At 41.4% G+C, this 23543-nt stretch overlaps 2 protein-coding genes across 3 annotated transcripts; one reads left to right on the forward strand and one right to left on the reverse strand.

Moving 5' to 3' along the window:
- Positions 1 to 1341: 1341 nt before the first annotated feature.
- Positions 1342 to 13689, reverse strand: uap1 (UDP-N-acetylglucosamine pyrophosphorylase 1). Of its 2 annotated transcripts, XM_084355971.1 has the most exons (11): positions 13596 to 13689; positions 12312 to 12619; positions 10870 to 11074; positions 9905 to 10080; positions 9640 to 9812; positions 6231 to 6424; positions 5901 to 6041; positions 4403 to 4591; positions 4128 to 4169; positions 3132 to 3198; positions 1342 to 2018 (listed from the first exon to the last, which is right to left on the reverse strand). In XM_084355971.1, the coding sequence occupies exons 2-11, from the start codon at positions 12592 to 12594 to the stop codon at positions 1926 to 1928; spliced, it is 1563 nt and encodes a 520-aa protein (XP_084212097.1). In that variant the 5' UTR covers positions 12595 to 12619; positions 13596 to 13689; the 3' UTR covers positions 1342 to 1925. The 2 variants fall into 2 exon arrangements, with proteins under 2 accessions (XP_084212097.1, XP_084212098.1); XM_084355972.1 differs by lacking the exon at positions 4128 to 4169.
- A 2163-nt stretch (positions 13690 to 15852) lies between these two features.
- ubxn6 (UBX domain protein 6) lies at positions 15853 to 22637 on the forward strand. Its single transcript, XM_084355215.1, has 11 exons — positions 15853 to 16031; positions 16581 to 16738; positions 17726 to 17790; positions 17892 to 18020; positions 18166 to 18263; positions 18401 to 18476; positions 18591 to 18675; positions 18800 to 19019; positions 19857 to 19987; positions 20093 to 20241; positions 20634 to 22637. The coding sequence occupies exons 1-11, from the start codon at positions 15949 to 15951 to the stop codon at positions 20757 to 20759; spliced, it is 1320 nt and encodes a 439-aa protein (XP_084211341.1). The 5' UTR covers positions 15853 to 15948; the 3' UTR covers positions 20760 to 22637.
- Positions 22638 to 23543: the final 906 nt, after the last annotated feature.

The following is a 23543-nucleotide window of genomic DNA, read 5'->3' on the forward strand; positions in this document are numbered from 1 at the left end:
TAACATCATCACATATCGCATCTTAGCATGCTAGTGTTAGCATTTAGCTCAAGGCAGTGGTTTCCCAAGCATGACTGTCGACTTTGTCTCATACATTGAACGGAGGATGGTAACACATGTGAGTAGTTACTAAGGAACGAGTGAGGAATGAATCAAGAATGACTTGAGTACTTCCTGAATAAGTGTGACTCAAGGACTATATAGTGATGAGTAACTGGACAACAGACTGGGAGATAATACATTAATGAATCATAAGATAGAGATGATTTCATAAATATCTGTGAATCAACATACTGACCACTTTCTTCATGTTGTTCTTGATTAGCTATGAACCTGCCGCTGAGTGGCACGAACTAGTGATGACTCATTACTACTGTAATTACTTAATCATTAGTTCCTCTTTTTCTGTACCTTCAAGTAAAAACATGATACTGAGTAGTTACCAGGTAGACTAATGAAATAATGACTTAATCTTTAGTTTTTTGTGCCCCCTCAAGTAAAATGATCCATGAGTAGTTTTATTTTCTTCGAGGAGTAACTAATGATTAAGTAATTACTAATTAATGAGTTGTTACTAGTTTGTAAATGAGGAATATCTCATTCAGAAAGCTGTCAGTATGTTGATTCACAGATATTTCTGAACTAATCATTACCTAATGATTCATTAATGTAGTATCTCCAGTAACTCATCATTATCTGCTATATAGTCCTCGAATCACACTCAGGAATTACTTATTAACGATTTATTAACTATCAAGTCATTCCTGATTAATTCCTCTTGTTTCTTAGTAGCTTCTCATATTTTTGAGCACCTCATTGTAAAGCGTTACCCCAGAACACCTCTGAAGTAGAACGTCGTGTTCAGATTTGATAAAATGTTTTCAGTGCACTCTCTAGGCCACCGTAAAAGTGTTTTTCTGCTTAAGTGTCCACACTGCAGGTACTTCACATCATAGTGCAGTTATGGAGCTGGAGAGAAAGAAAGAAAATGAGTCAGAAAGGAGCCACAAAAAAATATTTCCTGAATAACTGCTGCAGAGTTGCATGCTCTGGCCCATCTTAAACATAAACCATGTGCTGGAAACTCTGATTCAACCCACCAGCAGTTATAATGCAAAAAACACACCCTGCAGACACAGCGCAGCGAAACTCACACATTCACATATTGTTTGCTGATTTGTCAGAAATCTTGCTAACATTTAATCTAATACTTCAATGTTTTCATGCACAAGTTTACCTATGCACACACAGACACACGCAAATATATGGTCTGAATGTACACACACACACACACACACACACACACACACACACACAAAAACAAAGCATTCAGTAGGTTTTCCAAGTAGGACATTTCTTTAATAAAGATGATAGAAATCATAGCATCTCTTAAAGCTGAACAATATCCCATCTTCAGTGATCACAAGCAGAAAAGAAGCAGATATTATAAATACCCCCCACAGCCCGTACCATGTACCTTGATTACATGCTAGTAAGAAACATCTTTCTGATTATTTCATCTCGTTGTATAAAAATCACCTGGTAAAATGAGTAGATGGTTAGTTTCCATCTATAGAGCATCTATCAGTACATATAAAAATAAGTCTCATCAGCAAAATAAATAGATGCACCTGCTGACTGCTTCATCCAGTCGGTGTGACAGGGATTTCGTCCTTCATCTCATGCTGTGTTCAAGTGCTCTTCAAAACAAATAGGAACTAAGTATGACATCAACATACGAAGCAAAAAATAAAAAAACTTTTTCTTGCTCGTTCATTCATTTTGGACAGCCTCTTTCATGAACACACGCACGCGACATTTGTTATTGCACAGCGATGACATCACAGTTTCTCCCAGCATACGTTGAGAGACAAAGGGAGGTCGGTCTTTGGGTTGTCCCTCCATCTCTCTCTCTCCTTCATTGTCTAAACTCCGTTCTTCACCAGCTCGTGGACTCCGTTCTCGTCGATCGTCAGGGTTGGATGAAACTCTCGTCCCTTCACCAACTCTTCAAGACCCTTAAAGAAGTAAACGGTACCATCAGGACAGTGTTCGTGTGTGTACAGGTGGAGAGCAGGAGCGGGACAACATCTACAGCCCTATTCAAACGATCTATGGCACATGATTTAAAGCGCGTGGCGCAAGTGCGTATAGGACGTGTCCAACTCCCTTTTGCGAGTTAAGATTCAAGATTCAAGATGTGTATTGTCCCTCCGGGTGTACAAGGACACGCCATTACAGAAATGGTAAATAGTAATTAGTAAATAAAATGTATATAATAATAAGAAATAACAAAAACAAAAACAAAAACAAAAACAGAGTATACAGAATAAAAATAAAGGACAGCAGGGATAAAGTGCTTGTGTATATACTATCCTTACATGTACATAAACGGTGGCTCAAAAATGTGTGCAAAGTAAGGCGCACATTGCAAAGGGGTTGTATTTAGACTCCTCATCAGTCATTGGTGTGTTTTGGATGTGACGTCAGTTAAACCAATCTGTGTGTGTCTGACTACAGCACCGTCTTGCAGGCTAAAAGCTAGATTAGTTTGGTGTAAAGTAACCACCCTCCTTGTAGATCCTGAGATACTGGAGAGATTCCTCTGTCCTGTCGAGTTCATCTAATCATAAAATTATAATGTACAGGCGTTGTGAACCCAAAGGTGTAGGCGCATCTTACTATCTGAATAATGCGCCCTTTAAATAGCAGGAAAAATACTACGCTTCTTGCTTAAGGATAAGTTCAACAAAAAATGAAAAGTTGGTCATTATCTACCAATGGAAAGTCAGGTGAAGTTTTATAGACAACAAAACATTTCTGGAGCTTCACAGCAAAACAGCAGCATTTTCCTGAACGACTGAAATAGATGGGGACTTAAGTTAAGAAGGATCTAAGTCATGTCTTTTCGAATCACTTTGGGATCTTGCAGCGTCCAGACTCGATTACACCAGACAATATTTTGGAGATATTTTACGTTTGTTTTTTTTTCTTCACATTTTAAGTCCCCATCTACTTCAGTTGTTCAGGAAAATGCTGCAATGCCATCAGCATTTGGATGAGTATTTAAACACTGAAATTTCATTTTTGGCTGAACTTATCCTTTAATACAGTAGGCTTCGCCTCCTTACCTCTCCCCCGTAGGACACCATCGGGGAGATCTCACATTTGATTGGCAGGTCAGTTCCGTCCTTCAGGCTGGTGGATCAGAAGAAAAACAGGAAGAAACAGAATGAGCGATTCTGTCGTGAAAATGCAGAGGGATTAGTTGAGAGAAGCAGCTGCGCGTCCAGGACACAGCTGTTCTTCTGCTGCGGCTTGTGATTAGAGTTCAAAAAGGCAGAGAATCAGAGCTTTATCATTGTCAAACACACTCAGTGATTAGTCCTCCGACCCGAAACAGACTTCCCCTAGAAGAAAACAGGTGAGTGACAGGTAATGAGGCGTTGGAGAAACCTTCCAGCACATTACCATCACTCAGCTGGTTCACTTCTAGACCGAGACAACAATCACTTATCAGGTACTTCAGGTGTTTTCTGAGCTGCTGCCCACACATCTGAGGATGATCAGGACATGGATGAAGGAAAAGCTGAATGATTGAGGAAAAAGCACACCCTTCAAAAGCCTGAATAACATTCATGGGTACCATAAATGTTATTGAAGCACATGCTCATTTAAAAAAAAGCAGATGGATTTAAACTCAAAGGCAAACTAGCAAGCAATGAACGGCTGGCTTTGTCGTAATACAAATCAACAGGTTTATCATCTGTTGCCAGAAAGTGCGACTGGTGCCCATTACCCTGCATGCAATACATCATGTGTATTAGTAGCAACCATCTGAGGGGAAAATGATCTGTCAGCAGGTCATTATGACTGTACATCATCCGACCAGGAGGCTAAGAGGACTGCGTTTTCAGTTGTCTAAACTGATCCTTGCTGTCATTTCCTTCATTACTGTAAAGAGAGAAAAATGGCTACAGACCGTTTCTCTTTTCAGTAAGGATGAAGGTGAAAGGACGCCAAGGATCAGACTCGATGTTATAAAGTGTTAACACGTCTGAGCGAGAAGGAAAGAAAGCCAAAACCCCATCACCATGCACTGAGAACTGCAGGGGGATAATAATTACTTTCTGCTGCCATCATCTGTGACACTTCTTGCTCCTCCGTCTCTGGAAACATTGCACGGGACACACACAGGAGTAAGACCAAGCATGACCGAAGGAGGAGTGAGAGTGTGAGGCTAAAAGAATATGATGTGTATAATACAAACAAAACAGAAAAGCCAATGCATGTAGTTTGTACACAAGGTGTTGGGAAGGTGACCACGAGGAACCCGTGTCTGTGTCTCGTGAGGTGATGTGACATGCATGATGCTGTGTGTTAGCAGGCTGGCTGTGGTCACCTGGGTATGGCGGGCACACGTCTGCCGTTCTCGTCGATGAAGTGGCCCCCAGCGTTGAGCACCCAGCGGTGGTGGAGGGACATGAGGGAGTGTCTGGCTGTGGTGGGCGTGTCCTTTCCGTCCTGACTGTCCGCGTTCTTCAACGGGGAGAACTCGTCCTCCCGCAGCACCTCGTACACAACAAAAGTCCTGTTGGACACACACAGCGCACATCAGCACAAAGACAAACACACCAAAGGGCAGACAACAGTACAAATTATGACAAGATCAAATACCATGCCACCTCGCTTTAAAGCTGAAATAGTAAGTCTATGTAGAAATTTAATTAGAAACAATTTTGATTATCAATTCTCATCAATTATCAAGAAAAACATTATCTTCTTTCTGCTACTCAAATGTGAGGATTTGCTGTTTTCTCTGTTTTGTATCATTCAAAATGAAGTGTCTTTGGGTTTTGGACAGCTGGTTGTACAAAACAAGCAATGTGAAGACACTGATGGAGAGTTGTACATAAAAAGAAAGTAGATTATTGTAGAAAAACTGTTAGTTGCAGCCCTAGCTCTACATCGATCTATCCACCGTAAACAGGACGGATGTTAGGTAAGAAAAGGTGCCTCGTGTTGCTATCCAGTAATCTACAAACATTGTAATTTTGTTTTTTAATACTGTATAAACCAAAAGATTTGGTGCTCGTTTATAGGTTGAAAAAATCTTCAACTTCATACGGTAAATGGTCTAATTGAAACTCCAGTGGTAAGCTGTCACAAAGCCGAAAACAGGGCTGTTTTTCTTAGCTCACAAAAAGCTGACAGTTTGGAGATTTGGCACACTATACAGGACCCTCGAACAGTACACAGAAGGATCAGAAAAAGTCAGACTTTTTAAAACTCTGGCTGCAGAGAGAGTCAGTCCATCTGTGTTCTGCTAAACCAGCCAGTCTGCCAGTCTGGGCACAACCGTAATCCATCTCCTCAGCAACGGCGAAAGCCATTTCTCATCTTTCTACTTAGAAATACAGCGAACAAACCTCGGAGGAAGCTGGACATGTCTGCAATGTTTTTCCATCAGTCAATCATTACAGGAATCCTTTCATTAGATGTAAAGTTCTATTAGTAGTGGCGTGACTCAAAGTTGATGTCATTCGACACTGGAGGAGGTGGAATGAGTGAACAGCTCATAAACCTCCATCCTCCTGCAGAGAGCTTGGCAGGCTCAGGCTGCTGGACCCGACCTCGGAGCATTGGGGCTGGTGGGATAGGCTACTGGGACTGGAAAAAGGGGCTGGTTCTTGCACGGAAGGACAGATCAAGGACCAGTCAAACCTCGGGCCTGAAGGCCTGCCAGGAGAACATATGCAACCCAGCCACCTCTCAAAAGGAGCATAAGATAGTCATTGTATTCTTTGTGCTTTAAGGCCTTCTCATTCGAGGCGAGAAGCCGTCTGCTGATGCTGTCACACACTGTGTGCTCTGTATGGAAAAAATGCACTGTAACTCACTTGGCAAACTGGAAGATGTCAAAGACGAACTTTTCCATTTTAATCCCATTTGGTTTGTCCGGTTTGATTAGCTGACCCTTCGCGTCCACATGTGGGATCTTCTTCTGGGCCACGTGGTGCTGCAGCTGCGGCTCGTGCTTCCTGGAGTATAAACAGAGGCAAAAAGCGAGACAGATGCTGATTTATTGCAGCACATTAACTTAATAATGATGATGAGCTACTGTTCATGCTATAGGAAACCACTACAGAGCAATAAATGAATACAATTTGACAGAAAAGTGCACAAACTGTATGAAAACTGTGAATCTGTTCAGGTTGCATTAGTCTTACTGCACTATGTCTCTGAGGAAGGAGAAGCTGAAGAAGTGATTGGCCACGTTTCCTGCGTTGAACATCAGTCGTCCGTCGGCGCTGCGCTTCTCAGCGGTCGCCAGGGTGATCTCGCTGTACTCCACCACCTGATAACGCCCATCCACCTTGCAGACCACACCCACCGCCTCCGTCGGATTGGTTTTTTCCACCACCTGGAAACATAAGAAAAGAAGACTTGTAAGTTTTCTGCTATTAACACATTAAATGCACATCAGTCATCTTTTATTGTGTAATTTACTAGGAATTAGCAGATTGACTACCTGCTAATGTATTTTATATAGAGAATACACTACAAAATGATACAAAAATATTCTCTGATGACCTCTTTTATCACATTTTCTGTAATAGCAATGAAGTCCAGGATAAGTGAAGTGGTGAAAAATGAATTCAGTAAATGGGACTTGTGACATTGCAGTTTAAAAATGGTGAAACAAGCAGAAGTATGAGTAAAAATAAGCAAATATATTAGTTGATTTTACATTTTAAATTAGGCTCAAAAAGTTAAGGCCAGCAAGTTAAAGTCTGCACTGAATGAAAAAAGAAAAAACCCTCTCCCCATCTGCTGGTTGCTAATGACAGAGTGGAGTCCTGATGTGGGGGTTGGTGAACGGGGTGGGGTTAGGGGCAGGGGTGGTGGTGGTGGTGAAGCCACATGAACTGTGGCGGAGCTTAGTAATTTATGACGGGAGGGTGGGACTCGGCTCTGATCTGATCCTTCCATCTCTGCTCCACCGCACAACTCATAATGTCAAACAGGAGCGAGGTCTGCACGATCCATGCAGTGAAATACTGCAGACTATTCTGTGTTGCTTCAGTGTGGTACTGCTGAGAGATAAAGAGCCTAAAATAGAGTCAGTCTGAGGAGTAACGGGAGCGTTATAGTTAAGTAAAACTAAACTAAAAGCTTAAAGTAGTGGGGGAAAAAACATTTTAGAAAACTAACTGATATAAAAAATAAAAATATACAGGATATGTCTTCAGTTTTAGTCTTTGAGTCAACTACCTTTACAGAGTGTTGTGTTTGTATTGTAATACCTAGACCCTGACATATACCCACATATCTTAATGGGAAACAATTGAAACTAATAAAAAAGAATCTAAAACTAAACATTTTAAAAACAATAAAAACTGAAATGAAATAAAATTAAAACTAGTAAAAAATAAATAGTTTTAAGTTATAACTCTGCTTCAAACGACCCCAGGCACTGAGCAAACATGACCTCACTTACATGTGAGTTCAAGGAAAAAGTGGAAGTAAAACTGTTTTTGATGAAGTTTCCATGACAGGTAACGTTTGTTTGTTAAAAACCAGAACAATGTGTCGGTCACTATGTATGAATAACTCTCAGGTCATATCCTATTTCCTAAGCAGGAGATCTTACACACTGTGTTTGGACTTTTTCAGACATGAAGCATGTTTCCTGATTGACGCAAGTCTGCTCTCTTTGTTTTACTGTTTATAGATATTTTGATCTCCTATTAGTGGTAACCTTGACAACAAGTTATTAAGGCAACTTTTACAGCAGGAGATCCAAGTGATATCAACAGGCCAGCGAGTCACTTTCAGCTTCACCCAGTTGCAATTATTTCACAATACTGACCACATTTTTCCTTCATTTTCTGTGTAATTTGATGCCAATTTCTAAATTCTTTTGTTATAAATTTAATCCCTATAGTACCATCAGAAAATACCTACAGTCATACAGTTTTGATGTTTTTTTGGTAAGTGTTGTTTGACATCACACAAGGTCAAAAGGAGCAACAGCATAATAGCATTTAGTGTTGATTTATATATATGTGTAATATCTTTACCATTGTTACAACCCCTCTGTTGGTTCTTTTGTGTCCTAGGAACAACAGATGTAACATTGGATGTTTGCAGTTTATACCGTAATGTATTGTCTTTAGAGTTACATGTGTTGGTCGCCTAATTGATAAGTCTATCAAAATTACCAACTATTTCAATAATCAATTCATCGTTACATTTATTTAACAATAAAAAGTATCAAACACTTGCTGGGTCTGTCTTCCTAACTGTAAGGATTTGCTTCTTTTTCTTTATCATTCACGATAGTAAAAAGAAAAGTCTTTGGGCTCGAGGGAACTGTGATGAGTATTTTTCAAATTTGTAAACAAAAAAAAAGCCCTAATTGTCTTTCTTGATTGCTACTATCACTTATTATTTGTAGGAGAGGAAAAGTGACTGCAACAACAAAGGACAAAACTGACAGAGCGAGCTTTGCCAGTGGAAATTCTTTCTTAACCTGTTCTGCGAGGCACGTCTCAATTATTTATTCCATGTGCAGCGTGTTGGATGTACTGATACATGTTACCAGCTAAAAGAAATAAACTAGAAGATTATGAAAAAACAGAAAGAAGTAACAATTAATCATGAATAAGGTCTATTTACTAGTGGAAAACAGTTTTAGGTTGAGTTGTCGCAGCCTGAAAAGCTTTTTTCCATACAGAAAACTACACTCTGTCTTTCCAGAGACACTGTTAAGGAAAAAGTGGCATCTCCACATCACACTAATGTTATCCGAGACTGATGAAAAATAAAGGAAGATTCTCGGCTCAGACCTCACATTTCCTAGAAAGCTGTGATGAATTATTGCTCACTCAACATGAAAGGAGTGCGGCCTATATCTCCACCCAGTGGTAAGTTGTGGAAAGTGCAGCTGTCTTCACACTGAAACTGTTGTGACCGCAAACTGACCACGCCTGTAAATACAAGACTGACACACTCAAAAGATATGGATCAACATCTGTCACCCTTAAGGACCTCATGGTATTTAAAAAACTGGACTGACTGATCAGACTGGGTCACATTCAGCTGTTATTACTCGACTGCTAGTTTAGTTCCTTGTATCAATGTCCACACTTATGACACACGTCTATATTTGAATGAGTAATGTTTCTTTGACGCATTTTATTATTTGATTAGGCTGTAACAATTGTGTGCCTGTATCCTTATAATACTAGTACTCCCTGGTCTGATAAAGGTTACCGAGCATAGGATCAATGTAACAAACTACTTCATGACAGGAACATAAAAAACCTGCTGCTCTACCTGCTGCTGCCTCTATCTTAATACATTTTTCTTATACTATATACCATTATTATCACAAGAAGTGATGTAAAGGTTGACACTTGAGGCAACATCATGACTCAGGTGTTGTGATCAGGATGGCCGATTCTTAAAAACTAAAGCTATGAAACCAAAACTTTAAGATCTTTCAAATTAAAAGATTTAAAACCCCCAATAATACCTAATTATCACAATAATCCATCTGAAGACTACTTGAAATCCTTAAAAAATGAAGAAAAAAGACAGGAAAAGAGAGAGAGAGCAGGAGATGTGACCAACCTTAGCTCCACAGTCCGCTCCCTTCTGCACACAGAAACCAACAAAGGCAGGGTCCGCCACTTTGACCAGGATGTTATCTACACAATACACGTGGATGAATTCAACCCCCCGCCGCTCCATGTCATCTATGATGCCCTGGTTCCCCAGCGCTCTGTAAAGACCCCCGTTGCCATCTGAAACACAAACACAGACACACTCAATTGAAACACAAACTCTAAAATCACAGCGTGAATGAAGATTTAAAAAAAATCCTAAGTGGGCTCACCAGGGGCCATGGAGAGCTTTCCTTTGCTCTCCAGGATGATCTTGCCTTTGTAGTCCATGGCAGGTAGCATGCCCTGCTGAAAGAAGACGACGTTGTTCTTGTCCAAGCCAAAATAGTTATGTTGGGAGAAGTAGTCCTTGGTGGACTGCATTGTCCTGCCGCTGGTCATGATGTACCTGAAGGCAACATAGGAGGAACTTTGTGTTGATTCATTCAGTATTTGTTATCCTCTCTATTCAAAATCCTTTGTTAAAAGACTTTGTTTGTAGTGTGAGCCAGCTGAAATGAGAATCATTTTTCTGTTTTTGGGATGTACTCTTCAGTAAAACGTCCTCCATTTATGCTGGTTTCTTTTGGCTGGATGTTTATGAGAAACTTGGTTGTGCTTCAGGAAGGGAACCTTTTTTGAAGCAGATTTTGTTTGCAAACCTTTGGAGAAAAGGCAGGATATTTTTGTTTATGACCGAGCTGCGAAATGACCTTTTTTTGCAATGTAGTGAAATATTGTGGGTGTCCTGTAAACCCATGAGGGTTGGGCACTTTGTGTGCATGACATGAAAATAAAAGTTGAAGTATATGACGGATAATAAAAATGCAACAACTTCCTGCTGAGGATTTGACTGACTGTTGAACCTTAACCACAGTGTCATGTAGTCTTTATGCATTCCCCTGCTCTGCCTTCCGGGTTCCTTCATCGAGCATATCTTTAAACTGCCCTTGAATCTGCTCCACAGGAAACTAATCCTTTTCTAGTAACACAACTTCCGTGACCGACTGTCCTTTGATGCTGGCAGTGATTTGACCCAGAAACACAACTGGGACAAATAGCTTTAGCTCTCATTACAGATAAAGAGACAGTATTCGTTGGCTTGGATCCGAAGTTTTAAATAAAGCAACAGTTCAACTGACAGGCACACTAACTAAAACGCCTCAGTCACGTCTTCCTGAATATCATGATGTCTTACCAGGGAACACAGCATTTGGTTTTGTGCTTCTGCTCAGCCAGCTGCTGCAGCTTCAATATGCGTTCAGCCTGGATCTGAAAGAGGGTTTTGTGGGACGGCAGCCCCACGTCGTACATGCCTTTGGGGTAAGAGACCCCCAGTCTGGTTCCTTGGCCGCCGGCCAGCAGCAGAACCGCTACTTTACTCTGAGAGACGCACTGCAGACCTGAATGAGCACAGAGAAGATTGACCTGTCATAAACAGAGGCAAGAATATGTTTCCTACAGAGTATATTTAAGATTGTGAAACATATTGATATGATAGGACACGACACACTAGAACAGTATCTTATCTCTATTAACATTATCAAGCCATCACCACACATTTTATCACTAGTTTAAAAGGACTTTGGCAATGTGATATAATAATTAGCCCTGAACTGATGTCTAATAACCCTACAAGAGCCTTTATTGTGGTTCATCGGTTCAATGGTTTATAACAGTTCCAGTTTATCTCACATAAACTGCTGCTACGTGACTCGATACGCAACTCTCTTTCTTCTTACGTGCCAAAGAGACAAAGTTTATGCCAGCGGACGGGGCGGGCCTGCTAGACTTTGACTAGCCTCCCAAACCTATACACACACACACACATACACACACACACATACACACACACAGACACACACCTCGCCCTACACACAGATTTGGTCTCGACAGAGCAGAGTGACCTCATGAATGAGGGTCAAGCAGCAACGCTATTTACGTCAGGCCCGAATCAAAAGCAGATGTTTTCTGGTGCCTGCCTCCTCTGTCATCCTCCCCCAGGAAAAGAACTCGACAGACCCGCTAAATGGTCGGACCCCCACTGCAAGGAGGATTACGCAAAGTATGATGAACAACACAAACTGACTCACTCATATTTCAAATCTACGCAGGAGACTCAGGCTGGGAATAGTTTGTGAGTTTGGGCAACCACACAGCAAGCAAGGAGGGAGTTTCTGCTGCAACTCAACTTCTTGACAAACTATAAGGCTTTATTGAAATCTCTGCTTTTTTTCTTTCTTATAACATCATAAAAGCAAGTTGTTAGGACACACGCTGTCACATCTCAATATCAAAGCTTCTGGGTTAGCATGTGATGCTTTAATCCCATTTGGGCATCCAAGTGGGAGACCAGGAAATCTTTCCTCTCTCACCTGTGGGCCATCACTTCGCATTTAAAAGTTGCTCAACCGAAACTTAATTTCCAGGCTACAGTCTCTTGACAGGATTATTGTTCCCACAGTAACTACACAAGACTGGCTTAACAAGAGATAATTGCTTACATATTTTCTCCTGCTGTGTGACATTGTAATAAAACCCCACCCCACCCAACAAGACATAGCATACAGCCTGTAGTACACTGACAGTGGCTGTGTGAATACACTTTCTGTGGTTAGAAACCGTTCTGATGAAGCTCACCTGCCAGCTCCCAGTCTTTAAGACACTCCCTGTCCCTCGTCACACTCCCCAGCACCTCCCGGGGCACCGGCTCCATGCGGGTGTCCATCTTTTCCTGTTTGCTGCTGCTGGACGTCTCCATGGCGTTCTTGAAGAATCCATTGATCTCCTTAAAGTCCATCCCCTGCAGTTCGAGGGTCAACTCGGCCTGCTCAGCAGGGCTCAGTTCGCTCCAGAACTGCAGGAGGTGAGACTGGTCGGCCTCAGCCAACCTCTGGGCGAGTCCGCTGGCGTTTGGGTCCATTATCAACAGTGGTTTTGATTTAACTCTGAAACACAGACGAAAAAATGAGATGAGCAATCAAAGTCATCTCCTCAGCCATATTTCTGAAAATGAGGTGTTTATAAAGATATGAAGAGGAGATACACACACATACATGTTGGATTTTAAAACTGATTCTCATATTCTTAGACATTTAAGCAAAAAGCTACTTAAGCTTCATAAAAACGAAAGCAACTCCTCCTCAGTGTCACACGCTGAGCAGGCACCTGCTCATAAAGTATTACAGATAATACTCTTGTCTGGTTGATGGCTCTTCAACACTTCCTCAGGTGGGTGGGGCTGTTCTGGGGGAAAACTGGACTCATGACCTCAGTGTTCATACACCCCACTTACTTACAGCTGGCAAAACTAGCACAACCTGTGACATAATGCAAACACCCAGCCTGACACTTAACAAGAACGTTTTTAATTGAGCTAATGACAGGGATGTTTAAATACTGTATTTGCACCCACACCCACAATAAGCAGCTTTGTTGGACCAGGAAATCATCACAACACTACAGGAGGGAATCTGAACGGGATGCTGAAGGCAACAAACAATACATTTGTTTAAAATCGATAGCTGTCAGGCGCGACTCTGATTTAAAATATTCATAATAAAGCTTTCAATGCTCCCAGGAGGCTGTGTCAAGTCTGCAAGGGGGTTTTAAAGTTGAGGTTATTCTGACCTTAAACACGTGAATGCCTCGTTTAACTCACAGCAGAGAGATTCAGCATTATCTCTGAGTAATGAAACGTGTTGCTGTTACTACACAATAAACGTGTTTGCTGTGCAGGCTATATTTATCAGTCATTGCTGTTTAGCCGCTCAGCACACACACATACACACACACACACACACGAGTGGCAGCGGCGGCAGCGGAGCCGAGCTGATGCTAGCAGCTAACCGGCTAACTGAGGAGGACACAGTCAGCTCGGTGAGGACATAAACTGTAACCTGAATGAAATATTCAAAGTCTTACCTCTGAGAAGTGCTCCTCTCTGGTTAAAGACCATTAATGCCAGTGGCTGTGCGGTCGCTTGTACTGGTCGGGACGCCTCCCACCCGGACTACACCTCCTGGTACGTCACGTTGACGTGGCAGTAGTGGCGCCGCCGAAAGAGGGTGTGCTTCTGATGCTGCGTTCAAGTGCTGCTCGGAATTTTGACAAGTCTTAATGTCATAAAAAAAAGCTCTACCAATAACCTCTGACATGATTTGGAAAACTGTTAAACCGAGAGGCTAAATGTCACTATACTATACAGAGGTGGCGAGTAACTGAGTAGATTTACTCAATTTGTATTCAAGCAAATTTTCCAAGTGCTTTTACTCAGTGTTGTAAAAGGTACCCAAAAGTTGTGCTTGGTAATTTGGTAAAACATGAAAGTCACCCAAATGAAAGGTACTCGAGTAATCTAAGTAAAGTTAATATTTAATATTATTAATATATATTATTAAACATATATTTACATGTATGTAGGGGTCAACTGGTTATCAACTTTGGCCAAATATTTGATCCAATATTCAGCGCCCCTCTTGATTTTCAGAATCAACTACAACAGATGAAATAATTTAATTTAAAAATGTACTTCTTTGGCTCTGATGCAGCGTGTAATCTCCAAAGTAACTAGTACTAAAATTATCAAATAAATGTAATTGAGTAAACTTACAATATTTGCTTCTAAAGTGTGGTGTTGTGGATGTTTACAGCAGAAAATGGAAAAACTCAAGTTAGGTACAGGTGTATCAAAATTGTACTTAAGTACAGTACTTGAGTAAATGTACTTAGTTACATTCATCACTGCTTTTACTTCACTTGAGTGTCTCCATTTTTTCTTTTTCTTTTTTGCTATTCTATACTTTAAAAAAAAGTCATGTCTGTAGTTGTCTCTGTGCTTATCAAATATTTGTTTTAATAAATTGTCCCAATGATGCACAAATACACAGAATATTATCCTTTACAGTCTGTGTATAGATCCTCTAAATGTTAATGATTTTTATTTCTATTACGAGTTAGAAATGTATCGTACATGCAGGTCTGACATGTCCCATGCTTATACTTCAGTTTTATCAGTTGTCATCATTTTGGCCTATTTTGATCAGAGCTGAGATATCAGAGAGAGTGAAGGCAAAGCATTATGTCAATCTAATCTATGTGTAAAAAAAAACCCAGCCACAATCACTTATAAAAACTCCAGTCAGCAACTTTAAATATCAGTTGAAGCCGTCATTTCCTTTGCCTTACACTTCAAAGTAGGGTGTTAGGACTTACAACCCATTAATCTCTTTGAGGATCTGACAGGATACAGAACTGTACCTCTCGCAGACATGTGTGTGTACTTTTGAGAAATCAAAAGTTAAAAACAGCCTTTAAAAGATTAAATGGGTTTTTTTTAATGAGGAAATGTTAATTTTACAGAAAATCGTAGCAAAGAAGATGTTGATCATTGACAGACTTAGCATGGATGACCATCAAGCATATGGTGGCTAACATTCAGGTGGACCACCTGTGTTTCTGGTCATGCTGCAGTTGGGGATGTATGTCTGAGTATTTTAAGAAAGTCCGTCTGTGAGCGTCAGGAGGCATGCACACATTAATTCAGTTCAATGTCAACAGAAAACTACAACAGGCAGGATTAACGGTTGTGGTGGTCCTCTGGTTGGAGGCACTAAATCATTTAGTGGCCACTTTGGAGCTGATGGACTTGCACATTATGGTAATTCTTATAATGTTGTGGAAGCCCTCCTCTGCCCTCCGTACCTCCCATCATGGAAACACTAATGCAGAAGCGGGCTGGATATGGATACGATGTGTAGCTGTAAAGAAAATTACAAAACCTCCATAATGTCCACTTTAGAACAATTACTTTATTGATCTACACGGTAAATTAGTTCTGTGAAGAATTGCACCAGTTGCACCGTTCTTGAATATGATGTAAACTAAACGATTGGATGAATAAAAGACTTATTTGCAATGGCAATCTGCAATAATGACAGTGCGGTAACAGATTATTCAGTTCATAAATTGCATATTAAGTGTTTTGCTGGAATTATCCAGGTTCACAAATCTTCTTCAGCTCTAAATATATATTATAATTGACACTTTTTTGTATTTATTTCATTTTATTTTATTTAATCTTTTATTTTATTTATTGTGTGTGCTGCCACTGTACTCTTCAGTTCTGACCTCGGCCACACGGGGGCGACACCACCTCTCCGGAAGGCGGAAGCAGTCTCCTGTCAGCTGCCTGCCACAGTTTTGTTTTGGTCCTCCTCGTAGCTGAGGTTAGCTACGTGCTCTTCATCTGTTTGTGTCGCTGCGACAGCTGAAGGAAATGAAGAAGTTTTTCGATGACTTTAAGAAAGACATTAAATTTAAATCTGCGGGACCGGGGAAGAAGCTAACAGCAGATACCAGGCAAATACCAAAACTTTTCTCAGCGACTTCTTCAGCGCTAGCCACATAGCTAACGTTTTCTACATTGTGAATTAGCATAAAGCTAGTTGCTGGTCATAAATGATTATTGGGTTGATGTTAGCATGTTGTAAAGCTAACTGGGGGGGTGATGATTAGTAATTTCCACTGTTTGTACAATAGCGTTTAACGGGCTGTCTGTTTTCCGCCGTTATTAACTGGATTATATAATACAAAGCAGGGCGGAAAGCGTCCAACCAGTATCAGTTAGAGTTAATCCCTGAATAAGCTTATTCAGCCACTAGTCTGAGAAAGCTAGCTAAAGTTAGTTTTAGTCGTAGGTAAGCCGCCTAAGAGCTCGCCCGAAACACAGACCTGCTGTGTCACTGACGTTTGGATGGTGTCGTCGTTAGCATGTGGTAGCCTAGCTAGCTAACAGGCACACTTCTCATGTGGTGACAGCGGAATTTGTGGCTCTGTGCTGACGGAAACGTGACGGCAGAGACACATCTCTTCACTTCTCTTCTCCTCTCTGTCCTTTAAACACTGTAGTTCAAAGCCCGATGTGGTGCAGAGCAGCTCCAGTGCCAAGAATAATCGCCATGCTCCCACCGAAGGAGCCGCGCGGGCAGGAGCTGCAGCCCTGGCCAGGATCGAGCAGCGGCAGAAGCCGAAGGTCCACACCTCTCAGGACACCATCAGGAACCAGGGTGAGACACGCAGCCCTCATCCAGCCATGGTTCAACCAGGGTGGTGTCTGAAATCTAAATGATTTCCACCCCCACTTTACATCATTTGGGTTAATGCTTTGAATAATGTAGCTTACATGCAGGTGTCATAGGAGGTTTGGGGTTGTGGAGCCCTAGTTCAGATCCGGGTCATGGGTTGTGGTAAAGACAGACCTGATAAAGCAATCAATTTATAGGCCACCTAACACCATTAGATTATGTGAATTGTGGAAACAGGATTTTTAGTGTCAGCTAGCGTTGTCACAGATATCAGTATATCGATACATAGTGATTCTGAATGGTTTCAGTACTCATTTCCCGCAGCGTGGAAACACTGGTACCAGCTCCACTTTCTAGCTCCGTCTTCCTTCCAACAGAGAGTTAACACATGCACTGCTGCAGGCCCACCTCCTCCCACTCTATTGTCTATTATTATCAGAGGTAAATTAACTTAGATGCTGTCGTGCTTGACACACAGTACACAAGCATTGTTATATTCATTGTATTTGAATGTCTTCATAGCTATCTTTAGTTTTCTATTGCTCATTATCTGTTAGCTTTCAAGTGAAGTTCAGACTGCAGGTTTTTGGCCCTGATTTCCCAGTCACTGACGCTTTTTTGGGAGATTTTCGACAGTATTTGTAATCGTATCGTCCTTGCTGAACCACAATATGAACGGGCAGCTTCAGAGCAAAAGTAATCCTTGCTGCCCATGTATCTTAACCCCATCTCTCATACATATGCTTTTCTTTTTCTTCCTGCTTCACTCCCTTGTCATGTCTCTCACGTGTGATCTTGTACTGTGACCATCTGTCACTGATCAGTCATGTAGTGTGCAAAGCAACTGCAAGTCTCCCGATTACAAGGCAAAAAGTTGTGTGACCTAAGCATAAAAGGCGCTAGTTACTAGAAAAAAAGAAGAAAAAAAGACTTGAATATAATTGCATGATTTTCTGTGTTTATTTGTAGTTAAAAAAGAGCTGGAGGCAGAGGCGGCTGCACTGGCTGAAAAAGACATGGCAGCTGCAGCAGAGGTATGTATTACATCAATCTGTTTGAGACTATTGACATTAAGTTTAGCTCACGGTAATCAGTTTCTAGTCCAACGATATTGATGAGTGCCAATTCTTTTCAGGGATCCAACGTGCCTGTGAAAGATCCCACCTGCCTCTCAGTGTCAGGTGTGTATTTCACCTGTCCGCTAACGGGAGCCACTTTAACTAAGAGTGAGAGGGAGGTACACATTAAAGAGGCCATTTTAATGGTACGTCTGAAGATATTACCCCTTGTTTTGGCTTTAATTAGAACGTGTTTGCACTCCTCAGCAACAATAACTTTAATCTAAATATGAATGAATGTTAATCCACTGTTTATTGTTGATAAAACATGTACTCTGTCGTTGCTGTCAGCGGTTTGAGGAGGATCCAGTTGAGGCCTCTGTTATGATGATCCACACGTTCAACAAAGACAGAGAGAAAGTGAAGACTGCCGTCGACATTATAAGCAAGTAAGACACTTAGCAACTGTTCGATGTGAGGTTATCTTTTAATTAGCTGACTATGAATTTAATGTTTGCCTTGTTTTCTATAATTCTCACAGAGCAGAAGATCTTAATTACATGTTTCTTCATTGTTTTGTAAATAGGTATGTTGACAATATATGTAAGAATCCCACAGAGGAGAAATACAGGAAGATTAAACTCAGCAACAAAGTGTTCCAGGTCTGTTTGTACTTTTATAACAGATTGAGATTTAATGGCATCCCTCTGAGTAGAAGCATGAGAAAGCTATTTCTTCATTTCTTTTATATAATTTCCTCTTACGTTTCAATTCAGGATAAAGTTCGTAGTGTTGAGGGCAGTAGAGAGTTCCTGCAGGCGCTGGAATTCATATCCGTGATGCTTCCTGTGGACGGTCAAGGTAAATTAATCCTAAAGCCTTTTAATGTACGAGGCTGTTGGGCTTTCTTTGATTTATCACAGTCAACAGATCATTTAGAAAGTCAAGCATGGCTTATTTTGATATTGTCTTTCCCGGAGAGCAGAGGAGGAAGAGGAGTTCCTGGTGTTACCGGAGCAGAGTCCAGACGCCCTGGAGTTGATGAAGGAGAGGAGGGATCGTCTCCAGAGAGGCGAGCCGGTCAGAGCTCAGCTCGACAGACAGCCTCAGGCGTTCAGATCCTCTCCCAACGCCCAACGCTTCGAACTGCCGCCTGAATTCTACAACCTGACGGCGGAGGAGCTCAAGAAGGAGCAACAGCAGAGGTACAGACTTCTCGAGAAGGCCATAAAGTACATTCCTTATCATGCGAGGTAGATGGATTTGCGAGATCATGTGATGTTGTAAATCCATCTTGCCAGGCTTCTAGCTGTGTGCTTGTAGCAGAGCATGCAAGTGTTGAACTAATCAGCAACCCTTGATGAACTACTGGCAGCTGTGAGCGTGGTGTAGGTGTGACGACCAGCGAAAGAAGCAGCTGTTGGTTGGTAGTCCTTTCCAAACAAGTCATATTGTTGTGCACATCTAATTTTCAGAAAACGTTCTTTTACAGCAGGTCTGATTACAGACGTGAGGCCAGGACTGTAGAGTAAAGATAAATGACCGATACCTCACATCTGCATTCGCTCTCTCCGAGTATAAACTCTGACTCACTGTGCTTGATTAAATCTTGCACAAGCTGCTCCAGGCTGTTGCCAAAACAACCACATAAATGTCTGTGCTTTGGTGCACAGCAAGCTGGTTGGTTACAGCTTGTGTTGTCCACAGCTTCTCAGTTTGAGAAAAAATCTACCTGGCCCTCAAACCACCTAATTACATGTTGTTGAAAACATGACTGTCAGCGTTTCTCTATGTCCAGAAATTCTATTGAAAAACAGATATTTTCTGCACTTGTCTGAATATTTGACTCCCCTCAGTAGAAAAAAAAACAAGAGCAGATGAGTGTAAACAGCCTCAAACTCACTTATCAATAATGTATGATGATGGATCCCTGCAGGAGTGCTGTACACCTCCTAGCCATGAAAATACAAATGTGTGGTCTACTGTTGTTTGTCCATCATTTTAAAGAGCCTGCACTCAACGCCCTTGTGTGTGTTTCCCAGGAGTGAATTGGTGGAGAAGAACGCCATGCTGCGCACTAAAGCCATGAGGGAGAAGGAGGAGCAGAGGGAGAGAAGGAAATACAACTACACCCTGCTCAGGATCAGACTGCCTGATGGAAACCTGCTGCAAGGTGAGAGCCTATTTTTACAAATCACTTCGGAGGCTGAGTCAACAAGCTAGCGAAAAGCCCTGATAGAAATAGAAGTGAGTCGGTAAAGCGGGCTTGTGATTTCAGGGACCTTCTATGCGTGGGACCGGCTGCCTGTGCTGTTTGGGTTTGTCCGGGAGTCCCTGGTGGACGGCTGGCAGCCCTTTGAGCTCATCGCTCCTGGAAGTCAGAAACTACAGGAGTCTGACGAAGTCGCCCTCGCAGAGTGTAACTTGGTGAGTCAAAACCGGAGTCCTCTCATGAAACGTGGAAAAAGTGGTTCCTTCAGTACCATGAACACACACTTTATTTTGAGTCGGCACCATACACACTGGCCTGATTCCACAAATACTCACTCCAGCACCAAATGCGTCTTTATTGACTGCTGAAAAAAGTCCCCAATGAATTTGCACCTGTCTAAGCAACGTTTGCTTTTAGGAGAGGGAAACAGAAAAAAAATAAGTGTGTATCTGAGACCACTGTAATGACATTTATGAAACAAACAACCAGTGTAACATCAATAATGAAATTAACTGTGAGTTGCAGTCGAAGGTGTCATCTCTTATACGACCAGTATCAACAGTTTCCTGCCTTTAATATCAAACTGTGTCTGCATGTTTGCCCTCAGGTCCCTGCAGCTCTGCTCACTTTTGCCTGGGATGCAGCTGTGCAGGCGGATATTGCAGCCGCAGGTGGAAAGAGCCCTACCCTCCTGAAACCGGAGCTCCTGGAAACCATCCGGACCCTGAGCTGAGGGTCCCTCACTGTCGCTGAACTCCCCCTGCTACAGTATCTCCCCCTTCTGCCACTGATGGGGTGAAATTGCCTCTTACAGATGACTAGCGACGAGTTTATTTTTACAGATCCTAACTTGATTCAGTAGCAGTGATAGAGAAGGGGCAACTTCACCCTAATGCTTCTGCTGAGCACCCCTCCCTCTCTCCATGTGGAGATAAAGCCACACTACAGACGGTCTCAGCAGCACATTGTGTTGAAGGATGAATTTTACTAACCGATGTCAAAGGAGAAGGAACGAGGGCCAAGTGGTGTTTTTGTTGTATCCTGAATGAATGTACATGCTGTGGCAGCAGTCCTCTGTAACAGTCAGGTGTACTTCATGTGGCATGTTGAGAGACCTTGTTTTAACTGTGTCCACTCTTCCCCTCCTTGTTTTGAAGTAAACATTGCGTTGGACTAACAGTGTACACCTCTGACTGTAGGGAGTCAAATGAATCTGGTCAGATTCAGACTCGTGTTGGGCATTTCGGCACCTGGCGTCTTTCATTTTAAAAGCTGCTGGGTGTCGGTGCACCAGCTTTACTTTCAGATTTGAAATGCCGTTATCTCCGTTCAGCAGTGCTCAAGTTTAAACAGTGTTTTGTCTGATTTGGTGTGACATCAGACTGGCTTGTCCGTGTTGTCCTCTGCACTCCTTGGTGTTGTACAAGACTCCTTTTGATTTCTTCAGTCAGTAAAACTTCATATAGATTTTTACGTCTACGAGCACAAGCCTGAATTATTAACGTGTTTTTCTGATTAATTTCACTTAAAGAGTGAGGTCAAAAACTATAAACATTATTTATTGACAAGGCCCCCAAAGTTTTAAAAGCGTAAGCCATGTGCTGAGGGTGTAGATACCAAAATATGTTCTTATATTTTACCAGTTTGAAGCACTTTCCAGGATTATGCACAACTTTATAAAACAGGTGTTAACCGTGCCCACACAAAGCTTCGTTCACACTACTCATGTGATAAATGGGTTTAATTGTAGAGGCTCACTGCAGACGCTTAATGTAATTTACTCGCCCTGGCATGCAGGCAGGCATGAATTATGTTTCCGTTGTTAAAACTGGCAGCATGGACTCGTCTTGATGGTGGTTTTGTATTTTGTTTGCATCAAACACGTTTCCTTGATATAAAAGCGGTCTATATTTCAAACAGGGAGGGAGTACATGAAAATAAAGGTCAGAGCAGCTACGAGCCCACTGCATCCAATGAGAAATCAAAGATATGAAAGGGACTGAAGATTCAAATTTATCTCTAAATTGTGTCAAATGGTTCAGATCCATACTTTCCCTTGAAACATGTCAATGAAGGTTAGTACTTTTATTTTGGTAGTGCTTTTGCTGTCTATACCAGGTAAATCTATAAAAGCGTATAGTTTCTCCTGCATGTGTTTTGGTTAAGACGACAACAAACCTACCTCTCACTGCTCGTCTTTGAAACATCCCAAGTGAGTCGTACACAAACGTGCAATAGATCTTAAAAGTCCTGGCTTTGTTTCTTTTTTTTAAAGTTTGTTTTACAATAGAAATCAGTCACCACCTCACACCTTTACAAATAGTTGCACAACAACAACACATCTATAACTGCTGGGTTGTAATTTGATAGACAATCCCAGCATCTGCAAGGCCAAGTCAGCAATAAGCGACATTTCTTCACTCCCCTGCTGTCTCGTTCAGCCTGTCCACCAGCGACCCGCAGGTGTTCAATGGAAGGAAGGAAAGTAAATGTTTTATCGGCATTGTAACCTTATTAAAAGGATTAGTGAGCAGTTGTGATCTGTCCAGATGTTCTGAGTTGTGTTCTGTTGCTTTTTAACCTGCCTGTAATAAAGATCGCTTGCATTGCATCTTAACTTTTGTTTCATAAACAGAATTATGAGGCAAATCAGTGTTTGATTTTAATCTGTACATAAGGAGAAGCTACTTTACAGCTACGATCACATGAACAATGAGAGCTCACATACTGTTGTACATGTACAAGTATTTAAATAATGCTTTATTGAAAACAAACCAAGAGCAGCTGCTAGTGGATTAATTAAGGGTTCAGTACACGTCTGACAAATGTTGTAATGTTTAATATTGCTCCTCCACCACAATGTTTATCAAATCAGAAATTACTGGATCAGACTGTCAGCACCTTTTAGAGAGGCTCCCTACTTGTCACTTTGTAAACAGTGAATCAACAGCAGACACGGTGCAGCTTGTCTCAACAGTGATCAAAAAAGATGTTCAACATAAACTGCTGAGGAGAGATTGCAAAACAACCATTTTACTGCCCTGGGGCGGCCAATCATATTCCAGACATCAATACAAATAAGATTTCATATAATTTACAAAATAAACCCCGACGTCACGGCCCCCATGCAGCCTGTCAGCACTTGAGTAGTTTTGTAAAGAAAGGGGAATTAAGAGCTTATTTTTCCAGATTTGTTTATTACCAAGACATTGTCTGGGAACACAATGAATTTGATACTTATTAAAATAGGTACTCATTATTAAATTAATTGCTAGCAGTCTTTTATTTAGTGCACGGCAATCAGCTGAGCGTCTAAAGATGTGAAATTAGTCTACAGGCGAGAACTCAATTGAACATAAAGAATAAAGTTTTCAGTTATTAATGAATATGAATGCTTGCTTGGGTTTACACTGAGCAGTTATTTCATTTAATTCGTACCAAATACTTAGAAGGAATTGTCAAAATTGCAGTGCCCACATGTGCATATATGAGAGTTGTTATTCAAGGGTTGAATACT

The sequence above is a fragment of the Pagrus pagrus genome (assembly GCF_965226575.1).
Source record: "Pagrus pagrus genome assembly, chromosome: 6".
NCBI classification, from domain to species: Eukaryota; Metazoa; Chordata; class Actinopteri; order Spariformes; family Sparidae; genus Pagrus; species Pagrus pagrus.

Excerpts from the sequence above, each read along its gene's own strand:
- uap1 (XM_084355971.1), bottom strand. The coding sequence starts at position 12,594 with ATGGACCCAAACGCCAGCGGACTCGCCCAGAGGTTGGCTGAGGCCGAC. Across the intron at positions 9,813-9,904 it reads AAAGCTCTCCATGGCCCCTG|ATGGCAACGGGGGTCTTTAC; the intron begins GTGAGCCCACTT and ends TTTGTGTTTCAG. Across the intron at positions 3,199-4,127 it reads ACAGATGATGGCAGCAGAAA|CCTGAAGGACGGAACTGACC; the intron begins GTAATTATTATC and ends CTGATCCACCAG.
- ubxn6 (XM_084355215.1), top strand. The coding sequence starts at position 15,949 with ATGAAGAAGTTTTTCGATGACTTTAAGAAAGACATTAAATTTAAATCT. Across the intron at positions 18,676-18,799 it reads GCTTCCTGTGGACGGTCAAG|AGGAGGAAGAGGAGTTCCTG; the intron begins GTAAATTAATCC and ends CCCGGAGAGCAG. Across the intron at positions 20,242-20,633 it reads CCCTCGCAGAGTGTAACTTG|GTCCCTGCAGCTCTGCTCAC; the intron begins GTGAGTCAAAAC and ends GTTTGCCCTCAG.